The sequence below is a fragment of the Pezoporus occidentalis genome, unplaced genomic scaffold (genome assembly GCF_034315485.1).
Source record: "Pezoporus occidentalis ecotype Australia unplaced genomic scaffold, CSIRO_AGI_Poc_V1 ctg56, whole genome shotgun sequence".
NCBI classification, from domain to species: domain Eukaryota; kingdom Metazoa; phylum Chordata; class Aves; order Psittaciformes; family Psittacidae; genus Pezoporus; species Pezoporus occidentalis.
The window spans coordinates 2,090,364-2,115,841 of NW_026915899.1; the positions used below are offsets into that span (position 1 = coordinate 2,090,364).

The 25,478-nt window shown below is 43.5% G+C and overlaps 2 protein-coding genes across 2 annotated transcripts in view; one reads left to right on the forward strand and one right to left on the reverse strand.

Annotated features, from left to right (window-relative positions):
* ALG10 (ALG10 alpha-1,2-glucosyltransferase) overlaps positions 1 to 25,478 on the reverse strand; it is a 52,516-nt gene that overhangs the window by 21,128 nt on the left and 5,910 nt on the right. The window lies entirely within an intron of this gene.
* On the forward strand, positions 8,628 to 9,514 carry LOC134173889 (general transcription factor 3C polypeptide 3-like). Its single transcript, XM_062638360.1, has one exon. The coding sequence runs from the start codon at positions 8,642 to 8,644 to the stop codon at positions 9,422 to 9,424; it is 783 nt and encodes a 260-aa protein (XP_062494344.1). The 5' UTR covers positions 8,628 to 8,641; the 3' UTR covers positions 9,425 to 9,514.

Below are 25,478 nucleotides of genomic sequence, written 5' to 3' on the forward strand. Positions count from 1 at the left end.
ACTAGATGACTGGAACTACACCATGGACCACATCTTGGTCCTTTCAAAGCCTAGGGGAGTTGTGCCATTCATTCAGTGAAGCAGGAAAACCTCTTACTTTCTGGGTCAGGCAGGGCTGTGGCAAGGCTGGAGACCAGCACCCTATGCATTGCCAGGGCTGGTGGCTGAAGCGGGGTCCTGAGCCATGGGCAGGGTGTGGGGAGGCAGTAGTGGGGCAGGCAGGGACACAGGTGCCCTCAGGACTGTGACACATACCCAAAGTCCTTGCCTGTCACCATGAGGTTTTAAAAATGGCATAGAAAACACGAGGTTCTGCCTTTACCGCGTCACAAGCAGCACTCACCCTTACTTCCAGGGCCTGAGAGAGCACAGCGGATTATGGAGGATTTTGCAGAGATGCTACCTGATTATCTCTATTTTCTTTCACCAGGCAATCCCTTTTTAAGTTACTACATCTCACTGACGCATCTTCACAGTTCTGTTCCTGCCTGAATCGGCTCTTCCATGTGTCCCACTGTTTCCTTTTTTCCGTCTGGACTGTTTGATCCATTACTCTGGGAGCTCAAACTAGAGGGCCCTTTGTAACACCCGAGTTGAAATTGTGTCTGCCACAGAAAAAGTTTTTGCCAGGCTTTATCCATCCCTGTAAGCTAGTTGTGGATTTTTCAGTTGGCTTCCTAGTCTATTTAATCTTTTCATCTGTTGCTTTCTCAGAGCTGCACAACAGTTACTAAACCTAAGCTATTTCCTACCTGAGAAAACAACAAGACTTGAAGCCACAGGTTGCTTCTGTGGCCTTTTGGAGGAGACCAGAGAGCCCAAGCAGGTGGGTCCTTCTGCTACAAGACAGTTTCTCAAGTCATTGACAATGACTCTGGGAGAAGCCAAAGCTGATAAAAGGAAAGCTTTTGTGAACAGCACAGACAGGAGGGGATTCTTGATGTAATGAAGTCACTGATTTCATTAATAGGTATTTTTCTTGGTGACACTTTACACGTTTTGTTCAATGTGAAATTAATCCAGAAAAGATTGTTTTAAAAAAAAGCTAACGAATCATTTGAGGCAGAAGAAAATAAATTTACTTTAAAATGTTTAAAGAAATTCTGCACTCAAAAGCTCAAATGCTCATTAAAGCACTAAAATCCTTACCAAGGACCTACAGCATAAATATTCTGATTGCTTAAAGAATGGCATTTATTTTGCTGGGAGCGAGGCTACGGAGGACATAAATATACAGCTCATTACCATGTCTGTCATAGTGGAACAACACTGTATGGTGCCAGCATAGACACATGCAGTATGTATTTTCTGGTCTTTTCACCTCCTCAGCTCCTGCATGGATTCTGTCACAAACAAATAGTACTTGTAGACTGGGTGAACCCAGAAATACAGACATCTCACTTTTTGCATTATGTGTCATTCCACCTGCAATTTTTCTTTGCTTTCATTTTTCTTTACGAGTTGTTTGATTGAATGCTATTTTGGCTGTGGTTGTGAAAGCACAGGCACATTTTCCCTTCAAGCCAACGTCACTGCTCACCCAGACAGACAGATCATACATGGTGAATCAATGTGCCGTGGTTTAAACCCAGTCAGGTAACTTGTTCACTCACTCCCAGTGAGTGGTGCCGAGCTGACAACAATCGAGGTCCGTCCCCCCCCCGCACCGGGGCTCTCCCCTTCCCCGCTCCTGCAGGAACGGGGAGGAGGATCGAAAGGGTGCAACTCCTACGGGTTGAGACAAGAACAGTCCAGCAACCAATGTACAACACAAATCACCACCGCTACTACCAATGACAACAATGATAAGGGAAAATAACAAGGGAAGAGAATACGATACCACCGGCCAAGAAAACGAGTTCCACCCGGAAGCCCGTGTCCTTCCGGGTAGCTCCCAGTCACCCCCCACCCCGGGCATGACGTGCTGTGGTATGGAATACCTCCCTGGCTAGCCCGGGTCAGGCACCCCATCTCTGCTTCCTCACAGCCTCCCCTCCTCCCTGGCAGAGCATGAGCCTCACAAAGTCCTTGGTCAGGGTAAACATCACTTAGCAACAACTGAAAACATCGGCTTCACCAACACTGTTCTCAGGCTGGAAGTCAAAACACAGCACTGCACCAGCTACCACAAAGGAAAAAACATAACTGTTACTGCTGAACCCAGGACATTATCCACCCCTTATTCCATACCATTCACGTCGTGCTCAGATCCCACATTTTCAATACACCATCGCTCTCCCACATATATACATCCATATACATACAGACCAAGAGGAAAAGATCATTTTCTTAGTGCATGGACCAATCCCTATAATGCTGCCGAGTCCATTCGGTCCATGATGTTCAAAGTTCATTCTCTGTTGGGATGATGGCTGGAGGGAAGTCAGGGCCAGTCACTGGTGACCTGGAGACATCTAGTTGATGGGCTATAAAAGCATTACACAGCAGGCAACAGCATACAATTGAGTTCACTGGCTGTTTTCCCCTAAAATCAAATCCCCTTGAGGTATACATCGGACTTCCCCATCTTCCCACATTACCCACCAAGTATATCCAGGTCCCTGAGCAAAAGCAATCCCACGAGTGGGTTTGCCTTTACCTGAAGCAGGAATAACCCAGACTGTCTTCCCCAGCAAATTCTTCATATGCACCACGGGAACTTTGTCCCCCTCTACAATATGTAACAGTTCTGACTGGGCTGGGCCAGCCCTGTTGGCAGATCCTCTGGTGTTGACCAACCAGGTGGCCTTTGGTAAGTGTGTACCCCAATGCTTGAAAGTTCCCCCACCCATTGCTCTCAGTGTAGTTTTTAACAGCCCATTGTACCGTTCGATTTTCCCAGAGGCTGGTGCATGGTAGGGGATGTGATATACCCACTCAATGCCATGCTCTTTGGCCCAAATATCTATAAGGTTATTCCGGAAATGAGTCCCATTGTGTGACTCAATTCTCTCTGGGGTGCCGTGTTGCCACAAAATCTGTTTCTCAAGGCCCAGGATGGTGTTCCGGGCAGTGGCATGGGGCACGGCGTATGTTTCCAGCCACCCGGTGGTTGCTTCCACCATGGTAAGCACATGGCGCTTGCCTTGGCGGGTTGGTGGGAGTGTGATATAGTCAATCTGCCAGGCCTCCCCATATTTATACTTCAACCATCGTCCTCCATACCAAAGAGGCTTTAACCGCTTGGCTTGTTTAATTGCAGCACATGTTTCACACTCATGAATAACCTGGGCAATAGTGTCCATTGTTAAGTCCACCCCTCGATCACGGGCCCATCTATATGTTGCATCTCTGCCCTGATGGCCTGAAGTGTCATGGGCCCACCGGGCCAAAAATAATTCACCTTTGTGTTGCCAATCTAAGTCCATCTGAGCCACTTCAATCTTAGCCGCTTTATCCACTTGTTGGTTGTTCTGGTGTTCCTCAGTGGCCCAACTCTTGGGTACATGGGCATCTACATGACGTACCTTCACCACCAGGTTCTGCACCCTGGCAGCAATATCTTTCCACAGTGCAGCAGCCCAGATGGGTTTACCTCTGCGTTGCCAGTTGCTCTGCTTCCATTGCTTCAACCACCCCCACAGGGCATTTGCCACCATCCATGAGTCAGTACAGAGATAAAGTACTGGCCACTTTTCTCGTTCAGCAATGTCCAGGGCCAGCTGGATGGCTTTCACCTCAGCAAACTGACTCGATTTACCCTCTCCGTCAGCAGTTTCTGCAACTTGTTGTCAGGGACTCCATACAGCTGCCTTCCATCTCCGATGCTTTCCCACAATACGGCAAGAGCCATCAGCAAACAAGGCATACTGCTTTTCACTTTCTGACAGTTTATTATATGGTGGGGCCTCTTCAGCGCACACCACCTCCTCCTCTGGTGACATTCCAAAATCTTTGCCCTCTGGCCAGTCCATGATGACTTCTAGAATGCCTGGACGACTGGGATTTCCTATTCGAGTTCGTTGTGTAATTAGTGCAGCCCATTTACTCCATGTAGCATCGGTTGCATGATGTGTAGAGGAGACCCTGCCTTTGAACATCCAGCCCAGCACGGGCAACCGGGGTGCCAGGAGGAGCTGTGCTTCAGTGCCAGTCACTTCCGAAGCAGCTCGAACCCCTTCATAGGCTGCCAGTATCTCTTTCTCAGTTGGGGTATAGCTGGCCTCAGATCCTTTATATCCCCGACTCCAAAAGCTGAGGGGTCGACCTCGAGTCTCCCCTGGAGCTTTCTGCCAGAGGCTCCAGGTAGGACCGTTCTCCCCAGCTGCAGTGTACAGCACATTTTTTACATCTGGTCCGGTCCGGGCTGGTCCAAGGGGTACTGCATGAACTATCTCGCGTTTAATTTGCTCAAAGGCTTGTCGCTGCTCAGGGCCCCATTTAAAATCATTCTTCTTCCGGGTCACATGATAGAGAGGGCTTACAATCGAACTGTAATTTGGGATGTGCATTCTCCAGAACCCCACTGCACCCAAGAAAGCTTGCGTTTCTTTCTTATTAGTTGGTGGAGACATTGCTGTTATCTTGTTGATCACATCTGTGGGGATCTGTCTACGTCCATCTTGCCATTTTATTCCCAAAAATTGAATCTCCTGTGCAGGTCCCTTGACCTTACTCCGTTTTATGGCAAAACCAGCTTTCAGCAGGATTTGGATTATTTTCCTCCCTTTCTCAAAGACTTCTTCCTCTGTATCGCCCCACACAATAATGTCATCAATGTATTGCAGGTGTTCTGGAGCTTGCCCCTGTTCCAGTGCAGTCTGGATCAGTCCATGGCAAATGGCAGGGCTGTGTTTCCACCCCTGGGGCAGTCGGTTCCAAGTGTACTGGACACCCCTCCAAGTAAAAGCAAACTGTGGCCTGCACTCTGCTGCCAAAGGGATTGAGAAAAATGCATTGGCAATATCAATCGTGGCATACCACTTGGCTGCCTTTGACTCTAGTTCATACTGAAGTTCTAGCATGTCCGGTACGGCAGCACTCAATGGTGGTATGCCACGATTGATATTGCCAATGCATTTTTCTCAATTCCTTTGGCAGCAGAGTGAGGACAGAAGAGGTAACTTCTCGACCTCGGACCTCAACCGAGCTGCGGAATATGCGAAAAGATTTTACCCGTCAACCAGGGGAGCACATCATCACCTGGTTACTCCGATGCTGGGACAACGGGGCCGATGGTCACGAACTAGAAGGTACAGAAGCCAAGCAGCTGGGATCACTTGCTAGAGAAGGGGGAATTGACAAAGCAATTGCAAGAGAGAAAAAGTCCCTCAGCCTTTGGAGGCAGCTCTTGGCAGCTGTGAAAGAAAGGTTTCCGTACAAGGACGATGTTGAGTCGTTCGGCCAAGTGGACTACTGTAGACAAAGGCATCCAGTCTCTGAGGGAATCAGCCATCGTAGAGACGCTCTATCACATCAAGCCGAATAACGGGGATACACCTATAGATCCAGATGAAGTTGAATGTACACGACCCATGTGGCGAAAACTTACACGGAATGCGCCGTCATCATATGCCCATTCATTGGCAACAGTAACCTGGAATGACATAGTACCACTAACAGTGGATGAAATGGTTCATAAACTCCGAGAGTTCGAAGACAACCTCACCCCTTCCATTATCTCAGCTGTGGAAAAACTGTCCCAGGACCTCGAACAATTGAGGGACGATCTATCTGATTTATCCGGCTCCTCACGTGTACCAACACACGTCTCAGCTATTAACAAAAGGCGTCCTATTGTTCAAGAGAGGAGATACAGGAGGTATACACCACGGGGTACCCTATGGTTTTACCTGTGGGATCACGGAGAAGACATGACAAAGTGGGATGGAAAACCTACTTCAGCTTTGGAGGAGCGGGTGAGTGAACTGAAGAGGGGGGCAAGGGCCAAGACTGATCGTCCCATGAGAGCTACGGCCTCAGTCTCTGGTGAGCAGTTTCCCAGATGGAATGGAAGAGCTGATTTTACTCCAGCTCCTGTGATAACGAAGAATAATCCCTTTCACCACGACTTAAGCGTCCAATGCTGTGACGACCATTAGAGGGGCCCTGCTTCCAGCCAGGTGGAGGTAGGGGACAATCGGATTTACTGGACTGTGTGGATCAGATGGCCTGGCACATCAGTCCCACAGAAGTATAAGGCTCTAGTAGATACCGGTGCACAGTGTACCCTGATGCCATCAAGCTGTCAAGGGGTGGAACCCATCTATATTTCTGGAGTAACAGGAGGATTCCAAGAGTTGACTGTGCTGGAGGCTGAAATCAGCCTGACTGGGAGGGAATGGCAAAAGCACCCTATTGTGACTGGTCCAGAGGCTCCATGCATCCTCCGCATAGACTACCTCAAGAGAGGGTACTTCAAAGACCCAAAAGGGTACCGGTGGGCTTTTGGTATTGCTGCTTTGGAGACTGAGGAAATTGAGCAGCTGTCCACCTTGCCTGGTCTCTCAGAAGATCCAGGGCCAGTGGTAGAAACTGAGGAAAGCCAGGAGGCAGCACCTGAAGAGCAAAGCAATCCAGCTGCTAAACCCACTGCTGCAGGTGTGGAGAAGGTCAGCTGCTGCATTCCTGAGGGCGTACCCATAGACATCACGGTCAAGCTGATGGTGTGATTAGTTCACTTGAACATACTAGAGCCACTCAGTCCTCTTTTGACCACTCTGGTGGAACAAAATCCAGAGGAAATGGGTGACTTGTATTTGGATGTCGCAGAGGCATTTCTGGATGCTGGAGAATAGAACTCAGCACTGCCTCTCCTGAGTTCCCTTGTCTGTTCAGAACGATATAACTTGGCTGTTATCTGGCTTCGGCATGCAGAGTGCTTGAAGGCTTTGGGGCACATGGAGCGTGCTGCAGAGAGCTATGCCAAAGATGTTGACCTTGCTCCACTGCATCTGGATGCAAGAATCTCACTTTCAACACTTCAGCAGCAGCTGGGCCGACCCAAAAAAGCTCTGGAGGCTCTGGAACCAATGTATGATCCAGATACATTGGCTCAGGATGCTAATGCTGCCCAGCAGGAATTAAAGCTACTTCTCCATCGTTCGACGTTGTTGTATTCCCAAGGCAAAATTTATGGTTATGTAGACACTTTACTTACAATGCTGGCAATGCTGCTGAAGGTAGCAATGAGCAGAGTCAGGAAGGGGAGAGCCCCGGGGGACGGACCTCGATTGTTGTCAGCTCGGCACCACTCACTGGGAGTGAGTGAACAAGCTACCTGACTGGGTTTAAACCATGACAGTTCTTTTTGGCGCCCAACGTGGGGCACGAGGGGTTGAGATAAGAACAGATCTGACTGGATTGATAGTCACTCATCACAATGCTGATTTATTGGCTCTCAAGGTTGTTCCTCTTGATCTCACAGTTTCAGTATATCGTATCTTACGTCCATCTGGTATTTGCTGTATTAGTGTTTTTCAAGTGTGGGGCTTGGGCTAAGGTTTTTGTCCCATTGTACTTTATGGTAATGACTTGTAATACAATAGAATCATTGATCATGAAACTGATCTGGCTTATGTTCCCAGTGTGGTCACCACCTTTATACTTTGAGAGGTATATGATGGAGGTGCTTAGCAATTACACATCTTTTTTCTCCTTCTCAGGTGCTCAACCTGCGAAGGAGACATCCTTTTACCCTCCCAGTCGTCCCCCCAGACCATTTACATTTGAGAGTTTTGAATTTTTTGAATGGCCTTTTAATGCTGTTGAGACTTGTTTGCTGATGGTGATGAGAATCACCATGCTAACACGCATACAGAGTGTGTTTTACCCACTACTGATTTCAAGAGTTAAGCAGAGTTAGGTTTGGGTCTTGTCTGGGGTCAAACAGCGATGTAGGAGGACCAAGAGATTTTCCCTGAGGCTGGACAGCCATGAGTGGCAGGGTGTGTGGGATAGTATGGGCAAGTATCTAGGTCAGTGGGCCCCTTCAGTACTTTGGAATTTCACTACCGAACAACTGCAAAATCCAGAAGAATTAGTAAAACACTTAAATGAGGTGTGTGGTCATTCTGGCCATACCAGAGATGGACAAATCATGACAACGTGCTGGGGCTTGGCCTATGCTTACAGGGCCTTGTTCAACACTATCCAGCACCTTCAAAAGGAAAAGAATGTCGGCGGATCTGAGGGCAAAGCAACAGTCGCTACTCAAACTTTGGCTGCAATGAACAGCGCAGCTACCCCAGTGGCAAGTACAGCAGCTGCTCAAACTTCAACTGCAACAGACAGTGCGGTTACCCCAGCTCCAAGCACAGCAGCTGCACCAACCCCAGCGACAAGTACAGTTGCTACTCAAACTTTGGCCTCAATGAACAGAGCAGCTACCCCAGTGGCAAGTACAGCAGCTGCTCAAACTTCAACTGCAACAGACAGCGCAGTTACCCCAGCTCCAAGCACAGCAGCTGCACCACCCCCAGCAACAAGTACAGTTGCTACTCAAAACACAGCACTGCACCAGCTACCACAAAGGAAAAAAACATGACTGCTACTGCTGAACCCAGGACATTATAATAATTTATATAATAATTTATATAATAATATAAGTTGTATTAATAATTTTCTACGAGTGCAATAATTGAGTGCTAATTACATTAATAATTTTCTACGAGGTTCTCCCTGTGCGGGCCGTGCCGGCGCGATGTCGGGCTTCAGCCCAGAGCTGATCGATTACCTGGAGGGGAAGATCCCCTTTGAAGAGTTCGAGCGGCGGTGGGAAGAGCGCAAGAGCCGCGAGAAGGATGGTGAAAATGCATCTGGTGAGGAAAACACGGAAGATACAGAGGCTCCATCATCATCTAGAAAAGCATCTGGGAAATCCCAAAGTCAGGATGAAACTGATGGTGAAACTTCAGATGGCGTCAGTAAGTCTGTTCATCAGGTCTTTGCATCCATGATTGGGGAAAATGAAGAGGAGGAGGAGGAGGAAGAGGACGATGAAGAAGAAGAGGAAGAAGAAACTACTGAGCAACCCACAGCTGGAGATGTTTTTGTGTTGGAGATGGTACTTAATCGAGAGACCAAGAAAATTATGAAAGAGAAAAGACCTCGCAGCAAACTTTCTCGTGCCTTGAGGGGTCTGATGGGAGAGGCCAATATCAGGTTTGCTCGAGGGGAGCATGAGGAGGCTATTCTAATGTGCATGGAAATCATTCGACAAGCTCCTCTCGCTCATGAGCCGTTTTCCACTCTTGCCATGATCTATGAAGACCAGGGTGATATGGAGAAGTCGTTACAGTTTGAACTGATTGCAGCTCACTTAAATCCGAGTGATACCGAGGAATGGGTCAGACTAGCAGAAATGTCACTGGAACAGGATAATATCAAACAGGCTATTTTTTGCTACACAAAAGCTCTGAAATACGACCCAACCAAAGTGCGTTACCTGTGGGAGAGATCAAGCCTGTATGAACAGTTGGGATGAACATAAAATGGCTATGGATGGCTACAGATGGATTCTGAATCTCCTGTCTCCCACTGATGGAGAGCGATTTATGCAGTTGGCTAGAGACATGGCAAAGAGCATGAGACTCTTAATCTCAGGGTCGTGGGTTCGAGCCCCACGTTGGGCGCCAAAAAGAACTGTCGTGGTTTAAACCCAGTCAGGTAACTTGTTCACTCACTCCCAGTGAGTGGTGCCGAGCTGACAACAATCGAGGTCTGTCCGCCCTCCCCCACCGGGGCTCTCCCCTTCCCCGCTCCTGGAGGAACGGGGTGGAGGATCGAAAGAGTGCAACTCCTACGGGTTGAGACAAGAACAGTCCAGCAACCAATGTACAACACAAATCACCACCGCTACTATCAACTACAACAATGATAAGGGAAAATAACAAGGGAAGAGAATACAATACCACCGGCCAAGAAAACGAGTTCCACCCGGAAGCCCGTGTCCTTCCGGGTAACTCCCAGTTACCCCCCACCCCGGGCATGACGTGCTGTGGTATGGAATACCTCCCTGGCTAGCCCGGGTCAGGCGCCCCATCTCTGCTTCCTCCCGGCTTCCCCTCCTCCCTGGCAGAGCATGAGCCTCACAAAGTCCTTGGTCAGCGTAAACATCACTTAGCAACAACTGAAAACATCGGCTTCACCAACACTGTTCCCAGGCTGGAAGTCAAAACACAGCACTGCACCAGCTACCACAAAGGAAAAAACATGACTGCTACTGCTGAACCCAGGACACAATGCCACCACACCACAAGTGCTTGCACAAATCACTGTTCATGTCAAGAGAAACATGAAAGGGAGTTTTGAAATGTCTTGTCACGGAATGAGCTGATGGACAAGGTTTTTGACAAAATATTTCATTTTCTCAGAAAATTTCAATTGTTGAAACTTCAAGCTTGCTTTTCATTAAATTGCAGAGGCGGTCCACATACTGCAAGGTGTGATAGCTCCAGTGAAAGAACTGTATAATGATGTTTTAGATAGATAACATAAAATCATTTAAATGGTGGTGTTGCAAGACACAGATGTGACTAAGCTCTACTACTACCACCACCAAAAGATTTAAATCATGTTTTAGAGGCAGCCAGACTACAGTGCCCATGGACTAGATGACTCCATCTGAGTGCTAAGACACATTTTCCTGGTCTTCTGGTCATTACCTGTTTTCATGGATGATTGCTACCAGAGCCTAGGTAGAGGAGAAGGAGGAAATTAAAGGCAACAAAAGGAGAGGAGGAAAAATAATACAATGCTGACTGTCAGTCCATGCAAGTGTATCAATATGAGTCTAATTGTTGATCTTTCAGACCAGTGGGCCAAATCAAGTTATTCCATCTTGTTGTATGTCCCAGAACTAAATTCAAAAATAATGTTAAGGCTTCCTGGACAGAACCCATAGACTGTTTTTTTAATTTGTTTTAACACAAAGCATTTAGTGTAAGGTCTATGAAATCTTTGCTTTCTGTGCAAACAAGCTTAAGGGAACTCTTGTATTCCACAGAAACACCCCTGTGGTTGCTCATAGTTTCAGATACACACCAACTTGTCTGAAAAGTCCTTGTAAAAACAAATTTAGGAAACCTTGGAACTAGCTGAGCAGGGATGTGTAGACTTTGGAAGCTGGTAACGAGACAGCTTGTCACTGAGAGCCCCAAGTGGCTTGAGTATCTGCGGCTTTTGGGGAGAAAATTCACTGTAGGTCCCAGAATGCAGTCATGAGGGTGACCCTCTTCTTCTCTTGTACACCTAGAGGCAGAAAATATTTGTATGAAGATGCAGTGTGTGTAGCTATGCAGGGAAATGTAGCACACCCAGGTTTTGAAAGCGTTAAGTGAGCAGGGTGAAACATCAGCTTTGCATGGGAAGGGATGGGGGAGGCATCTCAGAGTGCTCTGATGGATCTGCAGAATACTGGAATCTGCACAGAAACCAAAATTTGGAAGGCTCTGGCAAACCTGAGAGCTGCCAGTGACAAACGACATCCTTTCCAGACAAAACACCCAGCTATGAGTCACCAAGTCAAGCACTAAGTTATCTGCTTTAAAGCTTTTGTAGCAAAACAAGCTCTTAGGAGGAGATGCTGAGCAAGTAAGGAGGGAATATGATGGAATGGAAGGAGTTTCTGTCAAACACAAAAGTATAAAGGGTTTGCAATGGCCATCTTGAGCTGAGTGATTAAACCCATGTTAAAAATTGTGATTTGTAAATATATGGTTCTACATCCTACTGCAGGCAAATAAACACACCAAGTACCAACATCAACTCTTGTTTGCTTACCTGGTCTTCTTAACAAAAGATCTTAGGTTTGCAGGAGAGAGATCATCATTCCCAAATGAGGTTGCTCTTTGGGATACCGTTCCCTTTTCCGTCCAACTCTCACAGTAAAATGCCACTTTCAAATTTACAATAATCTAGAAATGCACTCACTGAATGCCCCGAAGGAGGGATCACCAATAGTGACAATACCAGAGCCCACCAAGACCAGTTTTACTTCTCCCTCCCTGCTTTGCAGCCCTAAAGACAGACGGCACGAACCCCCTGCTAACTGCACTGTAGACTCACTCACACAAGGTACTGACTGCCTTTCCCAAAACGAAGGACATCTACGTAAGCGAATGTTCTTCCTGACACATTTCTCCTGTTAGTTTACCATCATCTTATTTTCAAGGCAGTGCCCAGGGTCATGGCTGTGTAATTCCCACCTCAGCTGGCAGAGAACACGAACCAGTTAGAAACAGAGCAGCTCAAGTGCCAACATCAACACAGATTTATTTCATTAGTCTGTATAAGCTGTCTGGTGCTATTTAAAGCTCACTTTGGCAAGACCTATGGACAACAGGCATGCTGGCAAAGGGAGGGAATTTGAAAACATGCCTCTCTGCTCTCCCTCTTCAGCCAGCAACCCTGCTCCAGGAAAGGCCCTGAATTGCTCTTCTGCCCCCATTGGCCAAACCCATTGTGGTCCTCAGGGCACTGGGATGAAGGCCAGGGAGGGCTTTCAGCACTCATGGCCCAAGGAGAGGATGGTGCCTCCTCTCATCCCAGTCTCTTAGGCACTCACAGGAGATACCCTCAAGCAGAAGCCCCCATACGGGGGAATGGGTCGCACCTCCTACACCTTGATGGGGAACGCTCATTTCATCCTAGAAAAAAAGCAAACCTTTCTCTACCCTTATTGCAAAGATTAGGAAACAGAGATATGAAATCAGGTGTCTCTGACACAGCTCCCCACCTATTCACACATTCTTGTCAGACCTGATTCTATTTTCCTCCACTTTGTGCTTTTAAAAATAGCTCGAAGAATGTGGCTTTTAAGCATTGTAAAGATTGTGGCACAATACAATACAGGTCACTTTTTTCACTGTTTTGTGGCTGATTAAAATAGAAGCTCCTAAGTACTACTTACTATAATTTTCATCTCCCACACAAAGCCTATTTATCTCTCTTCCCCCAAAGTCAATTACAGGCTTTGTTACTAAAACAGGGAATCAATTTGTAGACATACCAGTCATTGATAACTTTTCAATCTTCTACCCCAGTTAGGCTTTATTTAGTGTGTATATATAGGCTCCCAGTTACTAGGCAGCATTTAAACGTGAATTCATATTTCTTGCAAGTCTTTGTTATTTTATATTAGGAATAAAACGTTTAGAGTTACCCATGTCTTCCTTTGGGATCTTGATGCTGTAAGCAAATTCTTTATTATGTTGGGGAAGGTGTGCCCTGTAGAAAAAGAATACTTTGGCAAAGTTTTGGTATACACTATAGTAAAAAGAAGTTGTAGTTTTGAGAGAGAAATAAACATAAAGATGCAATTCTCTTTTAATTATAGAACATAGAGTTTCTCTCTGCACTATAGAATCATACAATGATTTGGAAAGGACCTTTAAGATCATCCAGTTCCAAACTCCTTGCCACAGGAAGGGACACCTTCCACTAGACCATGCTGCCCAAGGCTCTGTCCAACCTGGCCTTGAACACTGCCAGGAAAGGGGCATCCGCACCTGCTCCAAGCAACCTGCTCCAGTGCCTCACCATCCTCAAAGTAAAGGACATCTTCCTTATACCTGATCTAAACTTCCCCTGTTGTCATGATCTAAACTCCCCCAGTTGCCATGCAGCCTGCTTGCTCACTCCCCCCCTTCCTCCCCCCGCCCCTCTCCCCGAGGGATGGGGAGGAGAATCGAAAGAATGCAACTCCCACAGGTTGAGATAAGAACAGTCCAGTAACTAAGGTATAACACAAATCACTACTGCTACCACCAATAGTAATAATGATAAGGGAAATAACAAGGGGAGAGAATACAACCACTCACCACCTGCCGACCGATACCCAGCCCAATCCAAGCAGTGATCAATCCCTGCCGGGTAACTGCCTCCAGTTTAACTGACGTGCTGTGGTATGGAATACCTCTTTGGTCAGTTTGGGTCAGGTGTCCTGTCTCTGCTTCCTCCCGGCTTCCCCTCCTCCCTGGCAGAGCATGAGACTCACAAAGTCCTTGGTCAGAGGAAACATTACTGAGCAACAACTACGTGGTGTTATCAGCACTGTTCCCAGGCTGAATGTCTAAAACACAGTGCTGCACCAGCTACTAAGAAAGAGAAAAATGACTGCTACTGCTGAACCCAGGACACCTGTTTAAACCCATTACCCCTTGTCCTGTCGCTACAGTCCCTGATGAGTCTGCCTCCAGCATCCCTATAGGCCCCCTTCAGAGACTGGAAGGCTGCTATGAGGTCTCCACGCAGCCTTCTCTTCTCCAGGCTCAACAGCCCCAACTTTCTCAGCCTGTCTTCATACAGGAGGTGCTCCAGCCCCCTGATCATCCTCGTGGCCCTCCTCTGGACAATGATACTTCTGTAGATGGACGGTACTATGACTGGTAATAGATTTAAGGGTCACATAAGAATTTGCATTAAAATAGATAAATCAAAATTAGATACAGTTTGAGCCAGATACAGCAATAGCCTCTGCATCCTTACAGATGAGCCTCCAGCAAGCTGATTGTAATGGATACTGTAATATTAACAGTGAAACTCCAGGACTTTGTTGATCACTGTGTTACCATCAATAATTTGTCTCTGGTCAGGTGGATCAAAATCTGCATGATTTTAGCTATGAAAAATGTGTGCATCTGCATCTAACTGTTATAGAAATTCTAATCAGTTTGAGTACAAGTATAGTCTTTTGTTTTAAATCCCATGGGATCAGAAAGCTCTTTCTCCCCGAGCTGCAGAGTCACAATTATTTGTGAGAGACGGATATATTTGGAACAGCTGATACATTGATACATCTAATAAAACAAAGGAGAAGCTAAATACAAGGAAAAAGGTAAAAGGAGAAAATTGAATTATCCTTTAAGATTAATTTCAAGGAAGCTGATATCTATTAAACAATTAATTTAAAACCAAAATCTAAACCAAAACCAAACCAAAGCTTTTGGAAACCAGTTCAGTCACTGGCTGTTACCTCTCCCTGGATTCTGACCAAAGAACATGACAGACTTACTTATTTTCTTTGCATCTTTTTTAATTAACATGCCTTTGGAGGAGCAGTGACAGTGGCAGAAGGGACTGCCCCTGACACTCACTTAATTCCAATAAGCATCTTCTGTCCTGCTGCAGACAGGCTTTATCTGACAAGCTCTTTCCAGCAGACTAATATGCCTTGGGTCATGTTTATGGCTAGCATAGATACTTGTAGAGCAGATATGACTTATTACAACATGTGCCACTTGTAATGAAAATCTCACTCTCCAGGAGAGGGAAAAAAAGAAGAGAAACAAGCAACAGCTTTATAAAGGAACATCTTTCAAGATGTTCTGTTTAGGCAAAACCTAAATCCAAGCATTCCAGCATTTTATTTTCATTCAGACAAAAAATTATTACTTTTTGAGGCAGGATTGCTGTATGTTAGAGAAATGCTTTAATAAAATACAGTTTCTAATAGCAATATATTATAGTAACTATGGGTATTTAAGAGCAACACAGCCTTATTTGCAATGAACTGAAAAACTGAAATGACAGTCAGTGCTAAGGTCTCATCTCTTTCCTTATTATCCATGTTGTACAGTAATAGATGAGGTGAAGAATGAAAAATGTCACGGTATCACGAGCTCTCAGAGCTGTGGCTTTCATCAGTAGGTCACCTACCTGCTCAGGATTTCAATTGTCAGCAATTATTTCAAGTTTCCATGAAGGAAAATTGCCCTAGGAAAGGAAAAATTTACATTTGCTAACATTGCATTGTACAGGCTCGTGAGTCCCCCGTGTTCAATTTTCTGGACACCAGATTTCTATTACCCCTATAAGGCCATTAAAACAACAATTGGAGAATCCTCTTTTTCACTGGTGGTTGTATACTGGGCTAAATAAAATCTTCACTTACACATTAAGTTTTGCACTTTCAGGAGTTGTACTGCTGCCATATTACCAGGGAAGGCCACTCCAGTTAGCGTCTGCACTGATGTTCTTCATTCCCACCCCATGACTGCCTGCTGCACCCTGGCCTTGGCCACAGCCCTTGTGAGCACAAGCAAAGCCATCTCCACCTCTTTCTTCCATCTTGTTGCAGCTATTGTCATGTCCCCATGCTGCCTTTCCAAGCAGATACACATGTATTTATACCTCACCGTGCAGAGCTGTGAGCCCAGCATGCCTGGGATGCTCACTGGGATGCCCATGTGCTGTCAGGTTGATCTGTGCAGTGTATGGAGGTTTCCAGCTGTTCTGTAGCTGTTTTTCCAAGCAGGCTGTAAAGCACTTGGAAATCCTACCTATTTTTTTTTTCCCAAATCCTCTGACCTATGTAAGCAACACTTTCAGCTGGGGAAAGATGACACTCTTAGGAAAATTCAAACATGTGCTCTGTCTCCTCATTCATCTGGGCTCCTGCATGAACATCAGTTCGTCCAAAACCATTTAAATATCTCATCCACAGTTTGACTTGAGAGGTGAGTGGTGATAACAGGTAGTTGCAGCTACCCATGTATCAGCTACAAGGGCAGCTCCTGTACTCCATGGGGTAATTATGTGCTCCTGTCAGTAGGCAGCCAGCATGCTCTGAGAGCAGCAGTTCAGGAGCTGCTGCAGCATTTTTAGGTGATCATTGTAAGAAATCTATGCCAGAGCTTATAGTCCTGGTGGGTTTTTAACAGGGAAAGGTTGGGTAACACATGTTAGAGGAGAGGAGGAGTGTGGGAGGGAGCAGGACATGTTTCTCCTTTCAGGCTGCCACCAGCAGCTCCAACAACATCTGGTTCAAACCACAGCACTGCCTGGCTCCTGTTTCTTCTCCTGTTATCTCTCCCACTTCTACATACAAGTATTAGCAAATATCAGTCTGTCTCTAGGGCTTCTTTTCTTGTAAGCATTCAGGGTCTGATGAATTCTACTTACTTAATCCCCCTGGTCTTCTCTCAATCTGCACAAGGCTAATATGGTTTGGAGCTTGGATCTGCTCCTCCCTCGGCTGCAGGATACTGAAGGTGACACCCATTTTTGTGCTGCTCTGATGCTCTTCAGCAGCAACATCAAAGGTGCAAAGAGCAACTTTACTACCTATGACAGCCTGTTTCACCTATATTTTGCTTTATTATACATATACATTGTCTCCACTTGCAGGTCTGCATTTGAAAACATCTTCCGTAGGTGATTTAGTGACACAATTTGTATTAACTCAAATATGAGTCAAATAGTCTGTAAGTTCAGAACACCTCAAAAAGCACCCTTTGGCTTCAGAGGTACTAAAAAGCCACCTATTTCCAGGTTGAGCAGATGTTGATACCGCAACATCCCAGACAAGGAAGCCAAGCTGGGTTAACAACAAACATGTACTTCTATGGCTGTCTTTAATGCTTTTTGAGGGTGGAGCAATACAGAACTCAGATGCTTTGTAACCATTTTCTTAGGACAAGGCAAAAGGGCTGTTAGCTCATCCTAGCTAAAAAGGAGCAATCACCTGGAGAGGCCCTACTACAGTTATGAAAATCAGGACAAGTGAAACTCCCACAAATTTTGCTTTAACAGGGTGGATGATTACACACTCTTCCCTGGCAAGTCTTTTTGGTGCTATTCCATCAAAGTGATGATAAGTACAGACTACATCTACATTTCTTGAAATCCTTGCCTGAATCAGTGCTGAGTTTTGTTTCTCAGCAGCAAGAATTGGGTGGCCAGGACAACTACAGATAGTCTGTAATGTGGAGAAGAGAGGGTTGCACCAAAGGAAGAACAGCCAAGCAACAAAAGGAACAGTCTGCAGTGGGAGGGATGGGCTCATGCACTACAGAGAGGGATGAAAGTGGAGGCTGAGGGGGCAAGGTGAAGGAGGATTGCCATTACCATGGAATTTATCCCTGGTCTAAGCTTCCTGCAAACACACAGAGCATTACTTTTATATTTCTTCTCTTCCATGTGACCCAGGCACACCCCTTACTTTGTTCTCATTATCAAAATACAGAAGTCCTAATAAAGGTTCAAAGAAAAAGATCTGATCTGTTAAGGTATTTAGGACCATAAAAATGCAGATGAGCACCTGCACAACTACATCCTACCTTTTCAGATTCGGTGTGTGGTTGCTTTCTCCCTTACACAAGCTGGCAACAACCTGCTACAGGAAAAGTATTTTCAGCTTTGTCGATCCCTGTATCATTTTCACTGTTGTAAATATCAGATGGCAGCTTTGCAAAAAAGTAGTCTTTTATAATATATAGTTTTATTTTACTTTTTACCATTATGCATTCTACTGAACAGACCAAATCTAAAGATACTTTAAGGTCTTTATGTCTGTTTCTTCAGGTTGTAAGACCAAGAGCATGCACCTGAAGTGTTTCTAGAGGGCATTATTATTATTTCCTTAGTGTGTAGTTCCTGTTGATATAGATCCTCTAGATAATGCCCTTCAAGAATGAAGTATTGAAATGAAAATAGATCCATCTCATGAAGTTCTACTTACTACAGTTTCAATTAACTTAGTATGTAGGTAATGGAAAAGAGAGTTAGATTGTAATTACCTTTTTCAATGTTCAAAGCACCAAATAAATTGTCAATAACTATACACAAGAAAGGTTAAATCTGATACCAAACTATCCCACTTACTTTATGTTAGATTTAATGAGAAAATAAAGTATTGAATGTATTCTATCAAGACATGCCACTGTCTGCATTTTGACTGCAGAGTATATGTTCATTTGGTCCAAGTACCACTCACTACTTATGTGTGTATATATATATATATACACACACTTCTTTAACTTAATAAAAAAGACCCCAAAATCAATTTTTCATCTAAGAACCAGTAAAGCCAAGCCCAGGAAAGAGGATCTTGCATTGTGAAAGAAAACACAAAGAGAGCCCAAGAACATTTATCATGAGATCCATCACAGCAAAAGTTAAGAGAAATCTTTTAAAGCTCTTTGCCAAATGAAAGGTGATGACTAGAAGCTGATTTTGACATGCCAAGTAACTGCAGACTATCAGATGTTGTAGCTGACTTAAAGGTTTTTCTTGTTTGTTTGCTTATTCTCTGACAAAATGACGGGCAAGAAAATTCAAGAGCATCATGTACTCTATTATGTGGGACTTAAATAGCGAGGTAGAATCTTTGCAGGTGTTTAACATCTTTGACTCAGAGTCAGTCACAAACAACTTACATTAACTGATCGTAGCCATAATTGCATGCCAAGGTTTATAAAAGCCTTAATTGCTAGTAGGTTTGGCATTTATTTCTCAGAAAGACTCTTTATTCACAAAGAAGTTTTAATTACACAGCTTGGATTTGAAAGTCCAAGAAGAATGTGCCCACCGATTTTGGTGGTGGTGGTGCTCATTTGTTTTTTGAAATCAAAGGTTTCTTGCCAAGTTAGGTGATCTGATAGTTTATTAAAACAAAGCCTAAAGCCCGCTAGCCCTCAATCAGGCTGACTCCGTGGATTAGAAAGTATTTATTGCCCCATCAGGGCAACTGCAATTTGTTCCTGAGGAAAAGGGAAGGGGGCCTCCTTCCAGAGCCACCCATTTTTGTCACCTGAATATCTCCAGTTTAAACTGGAAAGAAAAGGAAAACTCCTGTGCTCAAACACCACAAAGAAATCATGTCTCAAGTTGGCTCTGGCTTTACAGACCAAGACAGTAGTCAATCAACTAAATTTACTTCCATGAGAATTTAACTTCAAGGAGCTCTACAGGAAACAGCCAAATCATAAAATTGCTTGGCCAAACTGAAATTTCACATGCCCTACCTCTGCTTGCTTCTCCCTGGTTATTCCTACAAACCCATGCGTATACCTCAAGCCACTTCACTGCAAGACGAAAACAGTTGTTATGGGAATTGTTAATATATTTATTTTGGACTGTTTTATCCATTAGCGTGACTTTGCAAGTCAAAAAGTGATGCTTCTCCTACAAGTTAGGCAGCAGGCTCTTCAAAGTAAGAGCTTGTTTTGACTAAACAAAGCAAAGTACACAGGTCTAAGTACCTGATACTTCTTCCTTACAAAAAAAGATAAGAGCTCAGCAGTGTTGTGTAGTCTTCAGCTCTGGTGATCATGCTTCTTTGTATGCTGAAAAAAAAAAGCCAGAGAAAAACAATCTGGATCACAAGCGTCCTCATGTCTCTGTAGTTCGGTAGGTTAAGAGGCTATCGGGCTGTGATCTGCACATTCCACTATAAATGTTGTGAATACGCACATGCAGAAGAGGAAAATGAAAATTGTCTTTGCACAGATGTAGCATCATGCTCGTAACTAGAGCAAAAAGTTCCCTGAGAGTACAAGTAATTAATCTCTGAAAAAGCTTGTCAAAGGATACAGCAAATTCATCACTACTTGATGGCTTTACACAGAGTGTATTTTCAGATGTGCTCCATTTCAGCTACAAAATATTAAACTCCACAGGATTCACATACATGATGTGCAAACTAATTCCCTCCTCGGTGGAATTCCCCAGGAGTTCTGTGGCCTCCTGTCAGGCAAACAGCCGGATCAGGCCATTGTAAGGCTACCCCCTCATCCTCTCACCTCCCCTCAAAATTTAAGCAGTATATATTTATAAGTAGTAAAGGAGGGTGGAGGGAAATTATTAGTATTTATCTTTAAGGCAAATGTAAAGCTCCTCTCAGACAACAGATGGCTCCAAAATCCTGACTATATTTTCTTCCTAATTCTTAAGAAAGGGGAAAGCACTTAATTTCTTTTGATTTTAAGCAAATGATCACTCTTCCCTCCTTCAGAAAAGAAATATCCAGCTTAGTAATAATTAATTGCATAAAACTCACAGTTATTGAAGCAAATGTGCACCCGTACATTTTTAGCAACATAAATACAATTCTTTTCTATAGCCAGGAAATAATTTCCTTTTCCTTTGTCATGGTCCTGGCTCTTTTCCTGGGGTCTGGACCTGGACAGGGAATGCTATTCCACAAGGCTTCTTGAAACATTAAAGCCAAGTTAACACATTGAATTGGGCTGAAATGTTTCAAATTTAGCTAGCAGAGTGGCTGCCAGCAAAATCATCTCAAACATGGTTCATTCTGGCCGAAATCTCAGATTTGAGGCTTCCCCAGCTCATGTGAGTGCCCTGCCCAAAGAGGCTGTGCTCTAGCAAATAGATGGCACTAAAAGGTAGTTTGACAAGATATCTTTCAGATGAATTCCCACCTTCACCACTATCTCAGTGGACTGCTGATGTAAAATAACCCTCTTGGTAATGAAAATTATAGAGTGCTACAGTGTGACACAGGAGGGCACAGGAGTGAGTAAGGAATCCTACACGCAACAAAGAAAACATTGGATATAAAACACCTACACTACTCTTTGCCAGCACTATAGTTAGGATGTGCTTACTCCCACCCACTAAGAGTGCTGCGGCATTTGCTCAGCACTGACCCAGAGGGTGAAGCGCTGTGTCTAAAATCGGTGATATTCCTGACTGTCTCCTTTGTTGTTTCCAAGCTTGTCATTTAAATTTCAATTCAGCCAGGGAATGCTTTGTTTTAGATCTGATGGGAACATAGGAAAATGCAGCATGATTTACACGTATTAAATTTGCACATCTGAAGCAGTGTCCTGAAATTACAGACTCTTCAGTAATAATCAACATAACCGTTCCTTTTGCATTTTATGTTCACAAGATTACTTCTATGACAATACTTTTAGGAGGGTTGATATGAAAATGTGGAAATCTGGTGTCATTAGAGAAGATCTGAAGGTAGCTAGGGCACAAACTCTGCAATTATATCTTTGAGAAGGTGTACACTGCTACTATTAATATGAGTTCATGCCACTTTGAATCAAATGTATGCGATATTAATTTACATCTACTTAAAAGCAGTATATAAAGCACATATGAAGACATTTCTTTAAAAGTGTTTCTTTTTTAAGATACAACAATTTTTGCCTTATAAAAACACTGGAGTATCTGGGCAACAAGCAATGCGAAAATGGCAGGAACTCCTCCCCTATTCCTGACACCTGGCTGCAATTCAAGTAAATTGAATTTCACAACACGTCTTGAACACAATAAAGAACAGTTTTTATTTACAGATCCAAAACATCTTTTAACAAACCAATTAGCTCCCAAGTTTTTGGGGCCAGATCCAGCAACAAGCAGCTTCTCCTTCCAGCTGGAGAAGACATTACCAGTCACGTATGACAAACTAGTCTCCCGTATCACCACTTGCTTTATTAAGTCACAGTGCACTGCTAAATACAGCAGTGCCCCAAAACCCCCCAAAGCACCCCACTCATTTCTGCTCCTGGTAGTGTTGCACAGTCTTAGCTATGGCAGCACTGCAATGACAACCATCTGTACAAATCTTTTTCCTCTTGCTTCCTGCACCTCATATCCCAAATACCCCTGAAGAGGAAGGAACAGCATGAGGTCCTGAGCATATTCTGAAGTGCAAAAACTTGCAAATTAAGAGCTTTTTAGCTACACACTGCTAGCTAGGGGCAATCTCTCATGGAGAGATTCATTTTGTTTGCAAAATGATGTTTCTTAGTAAAACCAATTATCTGCATCTATCTAAAGCATTCTTTTAAGAAGGATATTTTTCCATAAAAGATGCCTCAGCTGGCATACAAACTGTGCCGAATCAAAACCAAAATCCATATCCTATCTCACATGCGATAAGCAAGGACAGCAAAGCATTTCAGGGGAATAAAAAAATAGGACAGTGATACAGTCAAAGAATTGGAGATAACTGGAATCGGTAATTTTCACACACTCTGGCTTTACCCTTTTTCATTTCACAAAATCCAGATGACGCATTTAAAATGCAGGATGTCAACTACCATAGGGCCAGCAGACATTGGAGTATTTGCATTTGGTATGTGCAACATCCAGCTAAAAAGAGTATTTCAGAAAATCACCATGTGTCTGTCTCAAAGTACAATTACTCTGCTTTCCTCAATTTGTCCTCCAATTTTTGTTCTTTTTAGACAGCAATCAACAGAATGAGCATGTGAAGAAAACAAGGATGCTGTGAAATTTAATAATCAAACAGCAGAAGGAAATCTGCTAATTTTCTAAGCAACTACATTGTTTAAACAGTGACATCATGTCAACAGTAAGCTCTCAAGTTTCATATTGTTCTCTCAGACCAGACATGAAATTTCCACAAATACCAAAAAAGTCAAAATAGGACACTTTAAAGATGAGCAAAACTTGCTCTCCTCCTAAAACTTAATGTATGATGTATATTTAAAATTAAATACAAGGATGTTTTAGCTAAAACACGTACTAAAACAAGCAATCAGCCATGAGAGACTTTTAAGATTTCTAAGAAAACTTAAAAAAAAATATTTTCTCAGAAATAGTCCTGCTGAAACCCCTGCCGTTATATCAAGCAGCTTCACATTGACCAGTTGGTCACCTCAACAAGATGGCACAAGACTGCCACCTTGTGAAACCAAAACAATCGGATCTGCATTAATAGGGCAAATAGCAACTCTGTCCCCAGAGAATACAGAATACTTCTTACGACAGTATACTGAACAATTCATCTGATTTGTCTACTCACACGGAAAGTAACAGAAAAATATTTCAGCGTGTACACAGTGCTTCTGTGTAAAATTTATCCTAGTCTTGAACACGAGCACGTGACAAAGAACTTGAAAAGAATGAAATACAGAATGCTCAGGAATAACAGAATACAGTTCACAGCATACCGCATTATCAAATGAATAACAGAAAACACAGTTCACAGCATACAGGAGTATCAAACAAACTTCCTATCTTCCTGAATAACAACGTATTTGTAACTAAAATGAAAAACCCATGCATTCAATTATTTGTGGTGGTTTTTTCCCACCTCAAACCAATTCAGCCATGCTGTGGCTGTTCAGCTATTATTCTGACAGACATTAAAAATTATTGTCTTTCTGTCCAAGAAAAACTGAACCTGAGCCTTTATTTTTAACCAGCGATTATAGAAAAGTTGGCTATGCTATTTTTGTTTTCACCTTGGACATTACAAATGAGTGTGATTTTTATCTAAATGGATAGCTGATTAATAAAATTTACAATCAATTATCATTTTAATGCTGTTGTAAGTAATTTCATTGCCAATTGACACCTGCTAAGGAATTAACCTACGGTTCTACTGAAACTAGAAGACTTTGGCAATGTAATCCAGGATAAACACAGTCCTTTCTGCAAGCCTTCAAGAAGAATAAATTATGAACAAACACAATGGAAATATTTCCAGAGCAAAATATTAAAATCAATTTTCCAAAAGATCATATAATCATAGAAACACACAATGGCTTGGGTTGGAAGGGACCTTAAAGCTCATCTAATTCCAACCCCCTGAGGGACACCTTCCACTAGACCAGGTTGCTCCAAGCCCTGTTCAACCTGGCCTTAAACACTGCCAGGGATGGGGCAGCCACAGCTTCTCTGGGTAACCTGTGCCAGCACCGCACCACCCTCACTGTAAAGAAATTCTCTTTAATATCTACGATACTTGCTCCAACATTTTAAAGCATGTTTAACTAACTCCAGTACCTAGTTTTAAACACTTTTAACTGATATTTCTTGAATTTCTAAGAGATGTTGATGGAATTTGCAGCCCTTTATGACTAATAATGATATAATTACAACCATCTTGATTTCTGAGACAGAATCAAGCTGACATTGAGCATTTCCTGCAAACTCACTGTGGTTCATCACCAAAAGTGAAAACACACCTTTACTCTAAAAATAAATTATTTCATGTTCTACTAATTCATGGACTTTCCACTTTATTTTAAGCTTATAGCCACTCAGCTTGCTTTAAAATTAGCTTTGATAATATTTTGAGAATAATTGTACTCCTAATATAAATCCCATGGTATAATATTATACCATCTTATAATATTGATTTAAAAAACCCCCAACAGTTCAAAGACATCTGTCTACATGTAATTTCTCTAACATCTTGTGATGTGGAGCTTATTAAAAAGGTACTGTGCTCTAAATTTCGGGGCGTTTTATATTAGCTTTTCTTCACAAAATAAATGTATTAAAATTGTATACATTTAAACTCAATTCTTCTAACTTGAAGCATAGCTGCTATCTCAGTTAAGAGTAAGTAGGAAGCATAAGTGTTGTCTCTTAACAGTGTTAATAATTGGAGGCATTCAGATACCAGTATCAAAAGACATGCTGGACAAGACAAAACACTGATGGAGTATGTAAGGAATTTTTAAATCTTCTCAAGCATATGAGTATCTGCTCCCCTTCATAAAGTCAAACAAGCAAACAGATCTAGAAGGCAATTCACAATTCTGACCAGACCCACATCACTTCCCATTTTATCATTCCAATTCACTCACTACTAATATTTCAGGACACAAATGAACTTGTACTGAAACATGCAGATGCTCTCTATCTTGTTTACATTTTTCCTAGCATGGCGTACAAAACCAAAATTGGAAGCAGAAGGCATGCAAGGCTTCCCTTCCCAAAACTGTCATACTAAAATTACAACACAAGATAATATCCTGGACCCTGAAAGAACCAAAGTATCCCATTTCAGGTTTCTCTTGTCCCTT